The 17,525-nt window shown below is 51.9% G+C and overlaps 2 protein-coding genes across 13 annotated transcripts; both read left to right on the top strand.

Moving 5' to 3' along the window:
• The first annotated feature begins 1,132 nt into the window (after positions 1 to 1,132).
• Nme4 (NME/NM23 nucleoside diphosphate kinase 4) lies at positions 1,133 to 4,985 on the top strand. Of its 2 annotated transcripts, none has more exons than XM_078024830.1 (5): positions 1,133 to 1,290; positions 3,278 to 3,411; positions 3,647 to 3,748; positions 3,874 to 3,986; positions 4,479 to 4,985. In XM_078024830.1, the coding sequence occupies exons 1-5, from the start codon at positions 1,200 to 1,202 to the stop codon at positions 4,696 to 4,698; spliced, it is 660 nt and encodes a 219-aa protein (XP_077880956.1). In that variant the 5' UTR covers positions 1,133 to 1,199; the 3' UTR covers positions 4,699 to 4,985. The 2 variants fall into 2 exon arrangements, with proteins under 2 accessions (XP_077880956.1, XP_005323719.1); XM_005323662.5 differs by having other exon boundaries at positions 4,575 to 4,985.
• A 1,087-nt stretch (positions 4,986 to 6,072) lies between these two features.
• On the top strand, positions 6,073 to 16,801 carry Decr2 (2,4-dienoyl-CoA reductase 2). 11 transcript variants are annotated; one of them, XM_078024820.1, is made up of 8 exons: positions 6,073 to 6,297; positions 7,379 to 7,483; positions 8,171 to 8,297; positions 8,894 to 9,029; positions 10,782 to 11,072; positions 11,291 to 11,395; positions 11,642 to 11,859; positions 15,987 to 16,801. In XM_078024820.1, the coding sequence occupies exons 1-7, from the start codon at positions 6,218 to 6,220 to the stop codon at positions 11,857 to 11,859; spliced, it is 1,062 nt and encodes a 353-aa protein (XP_077880946.1). In that variant the 5' UTR covers positions 6,073 to 6,217; the 3' UTR covers positions 15,987 to 16,801. The 11 variants fall into 11 exon arrangements, 10 of the variants coding, with proteins under 10 accessions (XP_077880946.1, XP_077880944.1, XP_077880945.1 ...); XM_078024818.1 differs by having other exon boundaries at positions 16,042 to 16,801; XM_078024819.1 differs by lacking the exon at positions 15,987 to 16,801 and adding an exon at positions 14,997 to 15,551.
• The last annotated feature ends 724 nt before the right edge of the window (positions 16,802 to 17,525 follow it).

The raw sequence follows: 17,525 nt of genomic DNA on the forward strand, positions 1-17,525 counted from the left end.
GTGGGATCTTATCAAGAACCAGCCCCAGCTCCATCCTGTTGCCCAGGTAACCTGTCCCAGGAATTCCTCCTCCCAACAGGGAGCTGTAAGGTTGTTAACATGTCCTTGCCTATTCCATCCTGCCCTTCCCCCTTAAACCCACCTGTTTCCCACCTTTTGGCCTTCCCACCTAGCATTCCTGGGCCTAGTCAAGTATGCAGGAAGGAGAAAGATTAGGGGGAAAAGGCAGGAGAACAAAGGAAGCCCAGGACATATATCCCACTTCTTGGGATAACAGGATACCAGCTATGGCCCCCTTCTCCCTGGCGGGAGAAGTCTGTTACCCCTTTTTAAATAAACCCTGCTTCATATGTTTGCCTCAGCATGCTTCTCTAATATTCAAACATCAACTGCGTGGGAAAGCAGTACTTGTCACCAATAACCAGGATTAAAGGCCTAGGCGGGGTGTATTCCCCTCCCACAGGTGGTCAGGGGTACTGTCTGACGATCCATGGTCAGTTTCCCCTGAGAGTCCACCTGCAGGGGTGAGCAAGAAGCAGGAAACTTACCAATTGAAGACCCGTGGTGGATATGGGTCCTGCAACCAAGGAAATGGACTGGGGACGAGTTGGGGCCGGTGGGGTTGAGTCCAGATTGGGGTCCTCACCTAGTGAGGGTGAGGGGAGCCTAATCTGAGTCACAGCATTAATGAAAGACCCCAACCACTCTAAGTATAAAAGTGAGGGAGCACACAAGGTCATCCAGAGATGGGTTTATTCAGCGCAGGCTACAGTAGAGGCGGAAGCGTCTGCAGCAGTAGCAGCAGCAGCAGCAGCGATGTGGTTTAGGGACTTACATAGCCCCTAAGGGAAGTGCCTGTTGTTAGCTCCCTATTGGGCTCCAGGGCCGGTGACCGGTCTTTTCCTCCTAATTAGTAAGAAGAATCCGGAAGCCTGGAGCCCTAAGAGCGCCCTGTCCTGACTCCGTCTCCAATATCAAACAGTTGCGTTGGTAACAGAGGCAGAACTAACTCTAGCTGGGTCTCATTATTAAATTTTATTTGCTTCAGATATTAACAGAAACCGACTTGGAGGGTTCCCACGTGCCTGGAGTGGGGAGTGGGCCCCGTCAGGTCGCCCCTGGGGCGCGCGGGGCGGTCCTGAAGCGCGGCCCCGCCCCGCCCTGGCCTCGCAGCGCGCGGCGCCGGGCTGGCCCGCATCATGGGCGGCCTCTACGGGCGTGCAGCGCTTCGGGCGCTGTTGTGCGGGCCGCGCCCCCCGGGCCCGCGCCAGCTGGTGCGCCCCAGCTCGGGTGAGTCCGGCGGGTGGGAGGCGGGCGGGCGGCTCCGGTCTTTGTTCGCGCACGTGCAGCGGGCAGCCGGGAAGCGCGGGCCTGGCGCGGGCTTGGCCCTGCGCCCTCCTTGCATTCCCGCCCTGCGGGGCCCAGCAGCCGCAAAGCCTCAGGCTACTTGGCTCGGGGGGTGCCGAAGGTCCAGAGCAGAAGAAACCCAAAGGCCAGATGGCAACCCCGAGCGTGATGGCGGTCCCAGTGGACCGATGGCTTGTAGGGGACTCCCTGTGGAGCCTTTGTTGCCGGGGCCGTCAGCTCCTGGACAAACTGGGCCAGAGTCGGGACACCAGGCCCAAGGCTGCCTGGCCCAGCCCTGCGTGGGACCCCTGCCCTGACGGCCTCCCCTCAGTGCGCTTCCTGAGAGCCAAATATCATTTTTCTTCCATGCGCTCTGGAAAGCGGACGGCCTCCCCCAGGCACAAACCAGCCAGCACCATCGCTGGTTTGGGAAACAAATAAGCTAGTGGAGGGAGGTCTTGCCGGGTTCCTTCAGCCCCGAGGGGTGTGCTGATCCCCCTCCATTTGCTGCCCTGAGCACAGCACGTCGTGGTTAATTTTCCTCCTGAGGATGGAGCTCTACACCTGGCCTGCGGCTTGGTATTTTTCCTTCATTCTGCCCATCTTCTTTTGTGCGGCATCCAAGGTCTGGGATGCTCCTTGCTCTGGGAGTGCTTTGGGGCTGCAGGACTATGAGGGTGCCCCCCCATCCCTGGCAGTGCCCTCTGGAGAGAGGCTCAGGACTGGTCTGAGTCAAGCCTGATGTCCTACAGCTGCTGAGTTCCTGCCTGGCGCCAGTCTCCTCAATTATGGATAGGAATAGGAACCCCTCCATCTTTCCTCTCAGTCTTAAGCCCCCTTGTGTCCCCACTGCCTGGCCCATCTGCACTTCCCCTCTTCTGGGTGCCTACACCAGAGGTGGCTCCGGACTCCTCACAATGTGACAGGGCTGGGGTTCAGACAGCACCTGCCATTTCCTTAAGGACAAGTGGTGTGCACTTTCCAGTGTAGCTTCTCCAGGTCCCCAGGTGGGCTTCAGGCTAAGCCAGGCTGGGCCTCCCTGGTTTCGGGACTAATTAAGATGCCTTTTTTCTTTTTTGGTACCAAAGATTGAATTTAGGGGCACTCAACCACTGAGGCACAGTCCCAGCCCCTTTTTTGTATGTTATTTAGAGAAAGGATCTGAGTTTCTGAGGGCTCTGCTAAATTGTGGAGGCTGCAATTGAACTTGCAACCCTCCTGCCTCAGCCTCCCAAGCTGCTAGGATTACAGGCATGTGCCACCATGTCTGGCTTTAAAATGCCTTTCAAAAGAAGCTAGCTCCATTCTCCATTTGGGCAGATTTTATTTATTTTTATTTATTTATTTTTGGTATCAGGGATTGAACTCAGGGACCCTTCAACCACTGAGCTACATCCTCAGCCCCCCCCTTTTTTTTTTGAGAGAGAGAATTTTAATATTTATTCTTTTTTAGTTTTCGGCAGACACAACATCTTTGCTTGTATGTAGTGCTGAGGATCCAACCTGGCCCACATGCATGCCAGGCGAGCTCGCCATCGCTTATGACACATCCCCAGCCCCCATCCTCAGCCGTTTTTAAATTTTTTTTGAGACAGGATCTTACTAAGTTGCTGGGGCTGGCTTTGAACTCACAATCCTCCTGCCTCAGCCTCCTGAGCTGCTATGATTACAGGTGTACACCACTGCACCAGTCTTGGGCAGTTTTGCCACTGTGTGGGAGAAACCTGCGGGGACAGGCTGCCTTGGGTACCCCTCGGAGGCAGTGCTAGGAGGTAGTTCCTGTTTGGGAGTGCTGTGCTTGTTCCTTCTAGAGCTGCCCTGCATGAAGGCACTCTGAAGCCTAGTGCTGTCTGGGCCCAGGTAGGAACTCAGGTTGGGGAGATGTGAAAGGGTGAGGTAATGGCAGCCCTAAACTTCCCCACTTTTAAAGGAGGGCCCTCCTGGACCCAGGAGCGCACCCTGGTTGCAGTGAAGCCAGATGGGGTACAGCGGCGGCTCATTGGAGCTGTGATCCAGCGCTTTGAGAGGCGGGGCTTCAAGCTGGTTGGCATGAAGATGCTGCAGGTATCAGAGCCCTTGTAGTGTTTGAGGTACTGGGGGTGCTTCTTGGCCACTCACAGCTCAATCCAGTGTCATGGGGGTTTTCTGGCTTGGTATTTGCAGGTGTGGGGAGGTATCTGTCTGGGATGCCAGCCTATGTAGGTATTAACTGCAATGTGCCCTGAGGTCAGGACACCAGTTTTTTGGGGGGCAGGCTCATCTTTAGGGACTCCTCTTACCCCTCTCCCATGTTACCTAGGCACCTGAGAGCATCCTTGCTGAGCACTACCAGGACCTACAGAGGAAGCCCTTTTACCCAGCCCTCATCAGCTACATGAGCTCTGGGCCCGTGGTGGCAATGGTATGACCGGACCAGGGTGGAGGATGTGCAATGTGGGTGTGTCCTCCACTAAGCACAGGGAAAGGATTGAGCCCTGGGCTCTTGGTGCTCCTCACTTCTCCCCAACTTGTAGCTCTGTACTGCAGGTCTGGGAAGGGTACAATGTGGTCCGCGCCTCAAGGGCCATGATAGGACACAGTGACTCCACTGAGGCTGCCCCTGGGACCATCCGGGGGGACTTCAGCATCCACATCAGCAGGTACTGGGAGCCTGATACCTGGGTTGCCTGCTGTGGGGTGAGGAGGGCCATTCCAGCAACAGCATGCAAATCCCAAGGCTTGGGTTTCTTGCTGGGTGGCGGGTGAAGCTGTGGGAGACCAATCTTGCACGTAACTGGGTCACACTCTCCGGCTGGGTGCTGAGGCACTCAGTCACAGAAATGTGACAGAGCTTTCCCCACCCTTGGTGGGGGGTGAAGCCAAAGAGGCTTTACAGTGGGACATCATGAATAATACTGACTAGAACAACTTCTTTCCCTGCCCTTCCATGCACTTATTGATGATGACACATTCTCATTGTTTGTTGTTTTGACTGTACTCTGTGTTGTGTGTCATTTGTCCTGCCAGATACCCTGAAGGGCTGGTGTGGGACACTGGTGGGGAAAGGAGGTTCCCAAAAGTCAGAGTTTGGGCTGGCCCCAGAGTCTGGGATGGCAGTTTTCTGGTTCCTATTTTTCCTTTTCCTTCTGCAGTCACCTGCTTGCTCCCGTGGGTGCAGGGGAGCAGCAGATTGACCCTAGGGCCCTCGGGTGCACACTGGAGACTAAGCTACTTGTCACCTGGCACAGGAACATCATCCACGCCAGTGACTCAGTGGAAGGGGCCCAGAGAGAGATCCAGCTGTGGTTCCAGAGCAGCGAGCTGGTGAACTGGGCAGATGGGGGCCACTATAGCAGCAGCTACCCAGCTTGAGGGCTTGTGTTGTCCTCAGTGCCCCAGCAACCACCCAGGACCAACTGCTTTCGTCAACAACTCTAGCCACACCCATCCTGTCTCCCCCAAACCACTTTCTTGCTCACTTTCTGCCCCACCCAAGCCCAAGGGAGTTTGAGGCCCAACTCTATGTGCCTTTATGTATCCTAAATCATAACAAGATTGGACCAAATCCTTCTGTACCAAAGTGCCAGACAACCTTTGGGCATCCTCAGAGGTCACCTTAACTGCTCCAAAGGAGACACATTAAAATCCACTGCTTATAATGGGGGTGGTGTGCTCATTTTGTCTTCTGCCATTTCTGAGACAGTAAAGATGCTTTTATGAAGTAGTAATAAAATTGAAGCTTCCTGCCTTGCACACACAGAAGGGGCTCCCTGACTTTGATGACTGTATGAATCAGGCAGGAGTCCAGAGCTCTCCAGCCTGAAATCTGGGGAAATTCTAGCGGAACTCTGCCTAGCCAGTCTGATTCTGCTGAAGGAGAGTGGCAGGGAGAGGTAGGGACTAGGACCACACAAGGCACAATGAGCCTGTGACCATGGTGCCTCCCACTTAGTGGCCTGATTTCATTCAACACCGAGAGCTACCCAGCAGTAATATATATATATATTTTTTTCTGGCACTGGCAATTGCATCTAAGGGCTTCATGCATGCTAAACAAGTGCTCAACTACTGAGTTACATTCCAGACTTTTAAAAAAATTCTAGAGACAGTCTCCCTAAATCTGCAGAGGTTGGCCTCGGACTTGCCATCCTTCTGCCTCTGCCTCCTGACCTGCTGGAATTAAAAGCCAGCGCCACCGGGCACACTTGGCGTCCGCACATCTTCACGTTGCCACAAGCTGCTCCCATCCATGGGTCCTGAGGTTGCTTCTCTATAGCCCAGGTTACAGGGAGGCCGACCTGGCTGTCACTTCCCCACTTGACACGGAGCGACGGAGGTCTAGGGTCTGGGTTCTCAGCATCAGCCTCTGAACAGCTACAGATGGCATGGGCGAAGTGCCGAGACACTTTCCACCCGGCACAGGGGCAGTCCTGCGTGCACGCCGCGGCCTTTTCGGCCCCAGTTTCCCGAGGTCATCCACCACGGGGAAAGCTGTCCCCGAAGCGGGTACGTCCGCACGCCGAGCGCCCCACGAACTGGCCTTAGTCCAGTAGTCTGAGGGTCAGTGGAGAGCGGTCGCCTACCATCACCGGTGGGAAGGACTAACAAAACGTGCTTCCACCCCTTACTGCGCCTGCGCCCGCTGCGCGCGGCCCCGCCCACTCCCAGTGGGCCCCGCGCCGGGTGAGGTGGGGTGGGAAGTCCGGGGAAGGAGCCTGTGGTGGGGCATCCTGGGACGGGAGGGGCGAGGAATCTGGGGGCCTCTGGGGCGTGGCCGGCGGGTCTCCAAACCTGGTTGGTTGAGGGCGGAGGGCTGGTGGCCTCAAGTTCAGAGCCTAGAGGCTTCGGCTTTCCTGCCACCTGTCGTGCTACCTGTCCTGCCCCGAGCGCCATGGCTCAGCTGCCGCCCGACGTGGAAGAGGACGAATGTCTTCCTGAGTACCGCTACCTGTTCTGCCCGGACCTGCTCCAGTGAGCGCCAAGCTGGGCTGCCCTGGCCGCGCGGGACATGCGGATGGGTTGCAGACTGTGGGAGCGGGTTGCGGCCGGTTAGATAGTGCGCAGATGCTCGCATCCGGATCTCCCGCGAGCTTAGTGGAGAAGTCCGTTTTGACTGGCAGGCGGGGGTGGGGGTTGTCTGTTTTGAAAATGTATCGTTGATAACATTCTCAGAGAATTTTGGTTAAAATTGTCCTTTTTGCTGCTGGGGATGAACCCAGGGCCTTGTGCTCCCTAGGTAAGCGTTCTACCACTAAGCTACACCCCAGTTCTAAAATCATTTTTTACCCCCAAAAGATCCAGAAAGCCTAAAAGATTGCATTTTATTTTCGTACAAAGTCCACCAGGATGGAAGGGCCTGTTCAGGGGACCAAAGTCCTCCACAGGTCACCAGCCCTCCCTGACAGTATTTACTTATGTGGTACTGGGGATTGAACCCAGGGCGCTTTACCACATCCCCAGCATTTTTTGAGACAGGGTCTCATCAAGATGCTTAGCGGGCTGGGGATATGGCTCAAGCAGTAACTGCGCTCACTTGGCATGCGCGGTCGCTGGGTTCGATGCTCAGCACTACATAAAAATAAAATAAAGATGCCGTGTCCACTGAAAACTAAAAAATAAATATTCTCTAAAAAAAAAAATGCTTAGGGCCTCACTAAATTGGTGAAGCTTTGAATTTGTGATCCACGTGCCTCAGCCTCCCAAGTCACTGGGATTATGGGCATGTGCCACCTTGTGCCTTATTTATTTTTGTGGCACTGAAGACTGAACCCAGGGGAGCTCTACCTATGAGATACGCTCCCAGCCTTTTTTTTTTTTTTTTTTTTTTTGAGATAGGGTCTTGCTAAGTTGCTGAGGTTCACTTTGAACTCATGATTCTTCTGCCTCAGACTCTGGGGTAGCTGGGACAACAGGTGTGTATTGCCATGCTCAACAAAAGTGACTTTTTTTCTTTTTTTTTGTGATGCTGGGGATTGAACCCAGGGCTTTGTGCATGTGAGGCAAAGCACTCTACCAACTGAGCTATATCCACGTCCAACAGTGACCTTAACAGTGACCTTTTAAAAGGTCACTTCTTTTCTTGTTTCAGGGACAAAGTGGCCTTTATCACAGGAGGTGGCTCTGGAATTGGGTTCCGGATTGCTGAGATATTCATGCGGTGAGCACTATTCTGGGTCCCTCCCCTGTTCTTTATTGCCCCTTGCCTGGACCTGGCTGGATCTTGGGGATGAGCCAAGTGCTTCCAGAAGTGGCAAGACTTGGGGGTCTCCTATAGATCAAGAGATTGTGTGGCTGTGGCTTCAGAGCCTCCTGAGGCTTTTAAGAGCTGAAGATCAGGGTGGGCTGCCTCAGACCCCTTTGCTATGAACAGAGTGTGGAGGTGAATTCCACTGGAAAGAGACTCTGGGATATACCCACTCCAGGAGGACTCATCTTCAGGGCTGATGGCCTCATGCAGAACATGGCCACCCATGCCTAGAGTTCCTGTGAGGGTTAGTTGGGATACCATGTCTCCCATGGAACTTGTCTACAGGTGCTGGTGGTGGAAGTGTCAGGGAGTGGGCCAGGGGAGCACCCTGCCTGAGAATAGACTCTGTCCTTCCCCTTAGCCTCCAGGAAGGAGGGTGGAGCATACAGGGCTGTGCAGGGGACCTGGAAGGTCTGGGCCTGATGTCAGTGGCTCACCTCTGCTGTTCCACCATGTCCCACATACCCATGTGGCTGATATATCCCAGAGACCTGGCCCATGTAGGAGGGGCAACCATGTACCTACCTGAGGTCCCTCCAGAGCTGCTCAGTCTTGCTCAGGCCCCGTACCTTCTGCCAGTTGAACTTCTGCCCCCAGCTATACTCTACCTGAGACCCTGAGGGAACCCACTGGTACAACTGCTGTCCTCAGGCTTGCCATCTGGTTTTGCAGGCATGGCTGCCACACGGTCATCGCCAGCAGGAGTCTGCTGAGAGTTTCCATGGTGAGAGAGCCTCTCCTGTGGCCTGTCCACAGGTGGCTCTGGGGCCCTGAGCCTGGGCTGGGAATGTCCTGAGGCCCAGGGGATGCTAACACAAAATCTTGCTCCCCTCTCAAATATGGAGCCTCAGTGGAAGTGGATTCCCAGAGACACCTTTGACTTAAAATTCTGATTATTTGTCCTGTGGGGATCTTTTTTTTAGAGGATAATTTGGCCCCAGGAGAGTTCTCTGGGCTCTTCAGGGCAATGAAGGTCATCATCCCACTGACTAGGTCCTCAACCTGGGGGGGAAACTCTGAATTCAAGTGGGGACTGGAAATCATCTGGGCTTCCATTGATCTGTGATGATGGCCTGGAGGGTGACCCAGAGGGACAGGGTGGGAACAGGTTAAAGGCAGTGGAGAGTGTGGGATGTCTTACCCATTTTTTACCAGTGCCAAGAAGATGGCCAGTTTCAGGTGGTGTCTTCAAGAGTGGGAGCAGCAGGGTCTTAGTGGAACTGAGATTAATCATCTACATCAGATTCTGAAGGTTCTTCTTCAGGCCAGGGCTATGGCCTACCTTTCTTCCTGGCCACCCACCTCTTTTCCTGGCTCTAGGCTGCCAAGAAGTTGATTGCTGCTACTGGCCGGCAGTGTCTCCCTTTATCTATGGATGTCCGAGCTCCCCCAGCCATCATGGCCGCTGTGGACCAGGCACTGAAGGAGTTTGGCAAAATCGATATCCTTATTAATGGTGCGTTTTACAGTGCTTTGATGCTGAGGGAGGCTAGAGGCTTCTGATGGTTATAATATGGTAATTGAGAGGACCCAGAGCTCTGGTGGAGGGTCAGGGATGGTACCAGAGAGCCCCAACACCTGCACCAGGTTCAGCTCTAATCCACACACCTGCAAGACCCAAGCTCCAGGCCTCTGGCTCTGTTCTTTCCAAGTGGTAGGTTAGCTCAGTCTCAGCTCAAGAGGACACCCTATGAACATGACTGAATCACAAGTCAGGGGTTCCCTTTGTCCTGAAATTCCTACTTAAAAAAAAGTAACAGGGCTTGGGGAGCAGCTCAATAGTAGAGTGATGTCTGCAAGACCCAGGGTTCAATGCCAGCAACACATACATAAAGTAGTAGACTCCATTGTTTAGTATAGTTTTAGATTTACAGAATAATTAATCATTTATTCATAGAAGTCCACATACCTACCCCACATAGTTGTCCTATTATTAACATCTTCCATTTGTTGCAATTGATGAACCAATATTGATTCTTTTTTTTTTTTCTTAATGACACTGGCTTGAACCCAGGGGTCCTCTACTACTAAGCTATATCACCAGTCCTTTTTTTTTTTTTTTTGTCTTTGTCTTTTTGGTACTAGGGATTTAACTCAGTGGGGTTTAACCACTGAGCCAGCTCCACAGCCCTCTTTTATTTTTAGACAGGGTCTCACTAAATTGCTTAGGGCTTTGCTAAGTTGCTGAGGCTGGCTTTGAACTTGAGATCTTCCTGTCTCAGCCTCCTGAGTTGCTGGGATTATAGATATGCACCATCACGCCTGGCTCCAGCCCTTTTTAATTTGTAAAAGACTGTCACTAAGTTGCTGAGATTGTGATCCTCCTGCCTCAACCTCCTGAATTGCTGGATTATAGGTGTGGCCACATACCCAACTGATATATATTATTTACAGTCTGTAGTTTACATTAAGGTTCACTCTGCTGAAATTCCTTTTAAAAACATCTCCTATATTGGTTTCTAGAGTACCACAAAATGGATGGCTTAAACAAGAGAAATGCTCTCATGGTTCTGGAAGCCAGAAAATGCAAAGTCAAGGTGATAGCAGGGCCATGCTCCAGAAAAAAATCTGCTCTGGGGCTTTATCTTAGTGCAGAGTGTGGGGCAAGCCTTTGTTCCTGGAGTGGGGCTACAATGGCTCTAATCTCTGCCTCCATCGTTACACAGCCTCCCCTCTGCACGTCTTTGTATCCTCTCCTCTTATAAGGACACCATCATGGGATTTAGGGCTCACCCCAATTCAGTATGACTTCAATTTGAGAGAATCTGAAATGACCCTGTATTTACCAGGCATAGTGGCACATACCTATAATCCCAGCAACCCAGGAGGCTAAAGCAGGAGGCTTACAAGTTGGAGATCAGTCTGGGCACTTTACTAAGACCTTGTCTCAAAATTAAAAAAATGGCTGGGGATGTAGCTCAATGGTTGAACACTCTGGGTTCAATCTCTAGTACAAAAGCAAAATAAAACAAACCCTAATTCAAATAAGGTCTCGTTTACAGATCCCAAACTCCTCAGAGGATAACATACTGTCCTGTCTTACTCTTGCCTTTCAGGAACTTATCCAAGTACTTAGTCTCCTACCCTGTCCAGCATTGCTCACCACCTATTGGGTGTCGGACTCACTGTGCACCCTCCCTTTGGGTTTCTGCCCTCCTGGCCCCCCATCTTCCCCAGACTTCAGCATCATCATCTGTCTCCTCTGCAGGTGCAGCTGGAAACTTCTTGTGTCCCGCCAGTGCTCTGTCCTTCAATGCCTTCAAGACTGTGGTTGACATTGACACCATTGGCACCTTCAATGTGTCTCGTGTGCTCTATGAGAAGTTCTTCCGGGTGGGTGTCCTCTCGGCCAGGATCTCCTCTCTGCCTGCTGCTGACTTACCACCCCACCCTCCTGTGTTACAGGACCATGGAGGGGTGATCGTGAACATCACTGCTACCCTGAATCTCCGGGGGCAGGTGCTCCAGGTGCACGCAGGCTCTGCCAAGGCAGCTGTGGGTATGGGCAACCCTTCTGGTCTTTCAACTTGGGCTCCCAGGGGGTCCTCTCCTGACCATCCTGGAAGCCACATTCTCCAGGTGATCCTGAGCCCAGTGGTGTGTAGGAAAGGGCCTAGCCTTGACCCTAGGCCCACACTCACACCTAAACCACTCTAGGAGACAGAGCAGCAGCCCCTGCTTCCTTAGACCTTCCCTAAATCTTCAGCTTCCACACAGATGCAATGACACGGCACTTGGCTGTGGAGTGGGGTCCCCAGAACATTCGCATCAACAGCCTTGCCCCAGGCCCCATCAGTGGCACAGAGGGCTTACGGCGATTGGGTAAGTCTTCTGGGGAACATGACCTGCCATGGGGTCACTCAGGGTACTGGGCACCCACAAATACTGCTAGAACCCTGGGGGGTTGAAAAGCCATCCTGTTCTGCTCCACTAGGCCTGCTGAAATTAGCACCATTCATCGTTTTCAGATGTGGTTCAGAGGCAGAGCTGGCTAGGGAGGGTAGAGGACCCTGGTCTTAGGGCTCACTGCAGGCTCCCCTCTTCCTGCCCCTGCTTCCTGCCCTCTAGGTGGTTCCCCGGCCAGAGTAAGCACAAAGGCCCTTGTGAGCCCTCTGCAGAGGCTGGGAAACAAGACGGAGATTGCCCATAGTGTGCTCTACCTGGCCAGCCCTCTGGCTTCCTTTGTGACTGGGACCATGCTGGTTGTTGATGGTGGGGCCTGGCTGACATCCCCTAATGACACCAAGCAGCTGGCAGACTTCGAATCCTCCTCTGCTAAGCTCTAGGTGAGGTGTTGCTCCTGCTTCTGGGGTTTACCTGTGTCCTTGGATGTTCCTGACCATGCCCTGCAAGGTGGAGCTGTATAATTGCTCCTGCCCCAGCCTGAGTACATGTGGGTTGCTGCTGATGGGGTCTTCAGCTATGCAGGAGTGTACAGTGCCACTTGATCTTCCTCAGTGACCTCAGCCTCTGCTGGAGTTTCTGGAGGATATTGGAGGGATACAACTTTTGATACACAATATCGTATCCAGAAACAGGGAATACTTCTGGGAGCTGTCTCTTTTGCATTCCACAGCAAAGCCAAGAGCACTGGATCTGGTAGTACAGCCCTTTCTCAGGACTGAGCTGTACTTGCACTCTGCATCTCCTCAGACTATGTCCTGGGCAGGAGTGACTAGCCAGTGAGCCCAGCCTGCAACCTCTCACACAGGCATCTGAGCACAGTTCCTAGAATTTTTCCAGGAAATGCAGTATCTTTTTGCTATAAAAATATATACGTTGGCTTTGCAGAAAATTTTATAAGGAAAAAGAAGACCATTAAAAAGTACCACTCACTCTGTCTTTTGGAGGTAGGGTTGCACTTGCTTCTCATCTTTTTCTACCTCTCCTCAACTTGGACATTCCTACTGCCCTTTCTCCTCCTGGCCATTCTGCACATGGGAGGGCAAGCAGCAAGGCTTCCAGCCAAGGCTTCAGCCCTATGGCTGCCCTTGTGGGAGGAAGCTTCCTCCCCATAGCCTACTGGTCTCCCTCTTCCCTGGCTTCCCAATTCACCTCCACCTCAAACCCTAGACATGTTCAGCTTCAGTCCCAGGAAAGAGATGTCTGATGTAGTTTCACTGATTGGCAAACAGTATTGAGTTTACAGCTGTCCACTGGCTTTAGAAAGCCATGATTTCAACTTGGTGTTCCTAACCTGTAAAGTGGGAGTAGCTGTAGGTACCTGCATGAGGGAAGGCATGATGGGTGTATACACCTGCCTGCTAGTCAGCAGCAGCTCTGTGCTGCCACTCTAGCAGAGATCCTTATCCCCCATCCTCCAAGTCTTATCATGGTACACCTGATGTCTAGCCTCATTCATCCTCCCTGAAGGTCCTCTGTAAGGACTTGGCAAATGGGGGCTGCACCTGGAGCCTGTCTATGGCCTGCATCTGGGACTTGCGTCTACACTGGCTACTGGCTGTCTCTGGCAGTCAGGGTGCCTTTTTGATGCTGGCCCCTGTGTGAAGGCCAGAAGTGCTAGTGGACACTTCAGGACTCTCAGCCCTTCCTATCCTGGCCCGCCTAACAGTAGCTTCAGTGGGGACATTTCCTCCTAACTTCTCTCTGGCCAGGACATAAACTCCATGGTCCCTGGTTCACAGCAAAAGAAGGTGGGATGCTGGTGACTGTGCCTGCCCTCTCTAGGAGATGGGCTCCAGAAGGAGTGGGGTACAACAACCCTGGGTGAGGCCCTATCTGAGCCATGCTGCCCTGGAATGAGCCAGAAAGCTCAGTATGATCTGGGGAGGTGTCCTGCTTATCTACAAGTCATTCAGAGACAGGAGTGAGAAGCCTCAATCTGTCCTACGTGAAAACTGCTCTCCCAGCCTGGGACTGCCTGGTGGCCTGGAGGGGCAACTGTGGGGATGGTGCTCCAATCCCCATACAGGGACAAGACCCACTTGGCAGGGCAGTCAGCAAGGTCCCAGGGAGTTGCCTCATCTTGGAAAATTCTCTGCCCCACTGAAGTGTAATATATTAAGTGCTCTGGCCTCAGGCCATCACCCTGAGAGGAGGTGACCTTACTTGTCCTCAGCCATTGCAAGTACAGTGGGTGGCAGGCCTGCTGGAATGCTGCCTGTAGGCAGCTCAGCTTCTACACTGGGCTGCACCTGCTGGTTAAACATTTGGGACCAGAGTGTGGTGCTGTTGGAGAATAAAAAAAAAAAAAAAAAAAAAAAATAGGGTTGGGGCTGTAGCTCAGTGGTAGAGCACTTGCCTAGCATGTGTGAGGCACTGGGTTTGATTCTCATTACTGCACATAAATACAATAAAGGTCCATTGAAAACTAAAAAATAAAAATACTTTTAAAGGATTATATATATGTATATGTACATGCATATATATATATAAAGAAAACAGTTAAATAGTTACTAGGGAAGCATGGAGAGTGAGAAGCAGAGGCATTCACCAGCCCTCTGGAATGCACAGAGCTTTCTGGCTGCAGCTAGGGGCCTGCTAGCTTTCCCCATGAAGCCTGACTTCAGGGGAGAGGCCCTAAGCCTGCTAGTTGTGGCCATCAGATTGTTGCCCTTGAAGGCAGTTAAGATGGGAACATTGCCCAGCAACTGGTCTGGTTAAAAAGAAGCCCCCTTCTGGGACCCATCCTCAAGATTCCCTCCAAGAGGACAGAAGAGCCAGGAAGTGGGCCTCAGGGCTGTATGTCTTTCTATAGTCATGTTGGAGACATGATGTTGAAGGCAGCCTGGCTATAGGAACTGGCCTAGATAAGCACCGAGCCACACCCTCAGGATTTTTATTCTTTATTATCTTTTTTTTGGTATCAGGGATGAACCCAGGGGTACTTAACCAGTGAGTTACATGCTCAGCTCTTTATTATTATTTTTTAAAAATATTTTTCAGTTGTGGATGGACACAATACATTTTTATTTTATTTAGTTTTTTTTTTATGTGGTGCTGGGTATTGAACCCAGTGCCTCATGTGTGCTTGGCAAATGCTATACCACTGCACCACAACCCCAGCCCAGCTCCTTTTATTTTTAAACAGGGCCTAACTAAGTTGCTGAGGTTGGCTTTGAACTTGTGATCATCCTGCCTCAGCCTCCTGAGTTGCTGGGATTACAGGCATGCATGGTTGCACCTGGTCTTATGGAGATATATACCAGGGATTGAACTCAGGGGCACTTGACTACTGAGACACATCCCCAGCCCTATTTTGTATTTTATTTAGAGATGGGGTCTCACTGAGTTGCCTAGCACCTTGCTTTTGCAGAGGCTAACTCTGAAGTCTCAATCCACCTGCCCCAGCCTCCCAAGCCACTGGTTATCTTTAGAGATAGAAATGATGCCAGGTTCTTTGAAAGGAAGGGTAACTTGTATTTTTTTGTTTGTTTGTTTTTTATGTGGTGCTGGGGGTCAGATCCAGGACTGGTGCATGTTGGGCAATGGCTCTACTACTGAGCTATCCACCCAACCCAAGAAGGATAATTTCATCTATATGAGCCTTGGGCAGTGAATTTTCTGTATCCTTGGCTGTGGAAGCAGACAGGCCCTGACAATGCTAAGCTTCCCCCTGCCATGGCTGAAGCTGTTTAATTCATCCTCTGTGACTGGGTGTGTGGCTCAGTGGTAACACTACCTCTTATGTATGAGGTTCTGGGCAAACAAAATTTCATCCTTTGAAAACTATACATAAAAACAACACCCAGAGCCAAGATGCAAAGCACCATATCCTCAACAATGGTTCAGGAAGAAGGTGAACGTGCTGAAAGGCTTTGTGTGCTGCATTTGTTGAAAGAACAAGCAAACAAATCCCAACTTCTTTACTCCACCCTGACATGAGGTGTGCAGATTATTTCCCAGATGTCACTGGGATCCAGGGGCCGCAGTGAGCATCTGGGTGTGCTCATGTTTCATAAAGCAGAGAGAACCTTAAACATGTTCAGAATAAATGGTGATGATTTGGGGAGTTCCACCAACGACTTCTGTTGCCATGGTAACCCTGAGCAAGCCAGCTCTGGCCTGCATGTGTTGCAAACCCTGGGACCAGGGCCTACTCCCCACACTTTCCTGTTGCTGGAAGGTTTTCCCAGATGCTAGGGTCTGCCTCTCTGCCCTTCTCCCTCCTCCCTTCCCAGCATGGACTCTGTGAAACCTGCCAAAGCTCTGTCACCCCATGGGGCCATGGTAAACAGCTGAGGATGATCTTCGCACATGGACATTAGTCCACTCACCAACTGAGCACTGTGTGTGCTAAGTGCTGGGGGACCTAGAAGTATGTGAGCTGAGCTGGATACAGTGGCCTTGCCTGTGACTCCAATCTCTTGGGAGGCTGAGACAAGAGAGCCATAAATTCCAGGCTAGCCTCAGTAATCTACTAAAACCCTATTTTAAAATGTGACTCTCCTAGGAGGAGCTGATGTCCCCAGTGGTTTCCTATCTTCTCTCTGCCTGTGTCCATGTAGGCTCCTGGACTGAGGTGGGGACCATGAGATGATGGATCCCAGAGAACCTTGCCAGCTGCAACACTGGAGGCTAGCAAGTGTTTCTCTGACCTCCACATCATTTCATCCTTTATCCTATGAGACAAGACAATGCTGCCTGGCACCAGTCAAGCCCCTTCCCCAGGATGCATGTCCAAGCAGCCAGAAGCATCTTACTTGTGCTTGGCTCTGTGCTGAGGCCTGAGCCTACTGAAACTGGGGAGGAGTGGGGCAGGTGGGTTCTCCAGATTAGAACTTCCTGTGCTGGCCTCAGATCTGGGCTGGTGTGTAGGCCCCCGTTTTTCCCTTAGGACACATCAGGCATTTCTCTTGGAGGCATGTGGCAGACCTACTCTGGCCCTTTAGATCCAAGGGGGGAATGTCTGCGGGATTCTGGGTCCTTCACAGGCTCCCAGGTGGGGTGGGGCAGTGCACTGGAACTTTGAAAAGAAGCTGGGACACAGACCTTTGGAACCCAGAAATAAAACAACCTACCTTCCTTCCTTCTCCTCTTTCTGTGCTAGGATCAAACACAGGGCCTTGTGCAAGCTGAGCAGAGCTCACCACTAACCTTTATCCCTACCCCTTCCTTCCTTCCCTCACCCCCTGGGCATCGAGGCCCAGCTGCCACCTGCTCAGGTTGCTCCTTCTGCCAGTTGACATCCAAACTCTTGGGAAAGATGGTTTGCTCTGCTTGGATCATGTGTCAGTTCCCTCAATAAATTCATCTTGTGAATGTAAATATGGTGATTCCCCCTGAAGCCAAGGCTTGGAGAGTACTGCTTCTACAAAATTGGGTTCCCAAGGCCTGACTTGGTGGAGCACACCTGTAATCCCAGTGGCTGGGGAGGCTGAGGTAATTGGATTGTAGGTTCAAAGCCATCTTCCGCAAAAGCGAGGCACTAAGCAACTCAGTGAGATCCTGTATCTAAATAAAATATAAAATAGGGCTAGGGATGTGGTTCAGTAGTCGCGTGCCCCTGAGTTTAATCCCTGTACCAAAAAGAAAAAAGAAAATTGGGTTCCCAGATCCTCCACTTTGGGTCCTGTCCTCCACCAACCTAGGTCACTTATAGACTTATATCAGCCAAGCATGCTGATAAGCCTCTATGTGTGTCCCATGTGACTGCATGGGTCTTGGGCCCCTTGCCTGGTGCCAGGGGATATGGAAAACCTGGAGAGAGTAGTGGAAAGATGGCAGATGGCGCCAAAAAAGGAATGAGAAACAGGTATCAGAGATAAAAAATTAACGTTTAACTCCCTAGCATCTCATGAGATATGGACAATGAAGTGGACAGTGACTTGAACAGGCATTCCTTGCCCCAGGTCAAAAAGCTTTGAGCTGCCATGGAAAGGAAGCTCCAGGGCTAGAAGCCTCCCCACAGGCCGCACTGTGTGTGGGAGGCATGGTGGGTGCCATGTGGGCTCTGAAGAGCTCCGGGGTGGCTGGAGATGCTTTGTCATCA

The sequence above is a fragment of the Ictidomys tridecemlineatus genome, chromosome 10 (assembly GCF_052094955.1).
Source record: "Ictidomys tridecemlineatus isolate mIctTri1 chromosome 10, mIctTri1.hap1, whole genome shotgun sequence".
Classification (NCBI taxonomy): Eukaryota; Metazoa; Chordata; class Mammalia; order Rodentia; family Sciuridae; genus Ictidomys; species Ictidomys tridecemlineatus.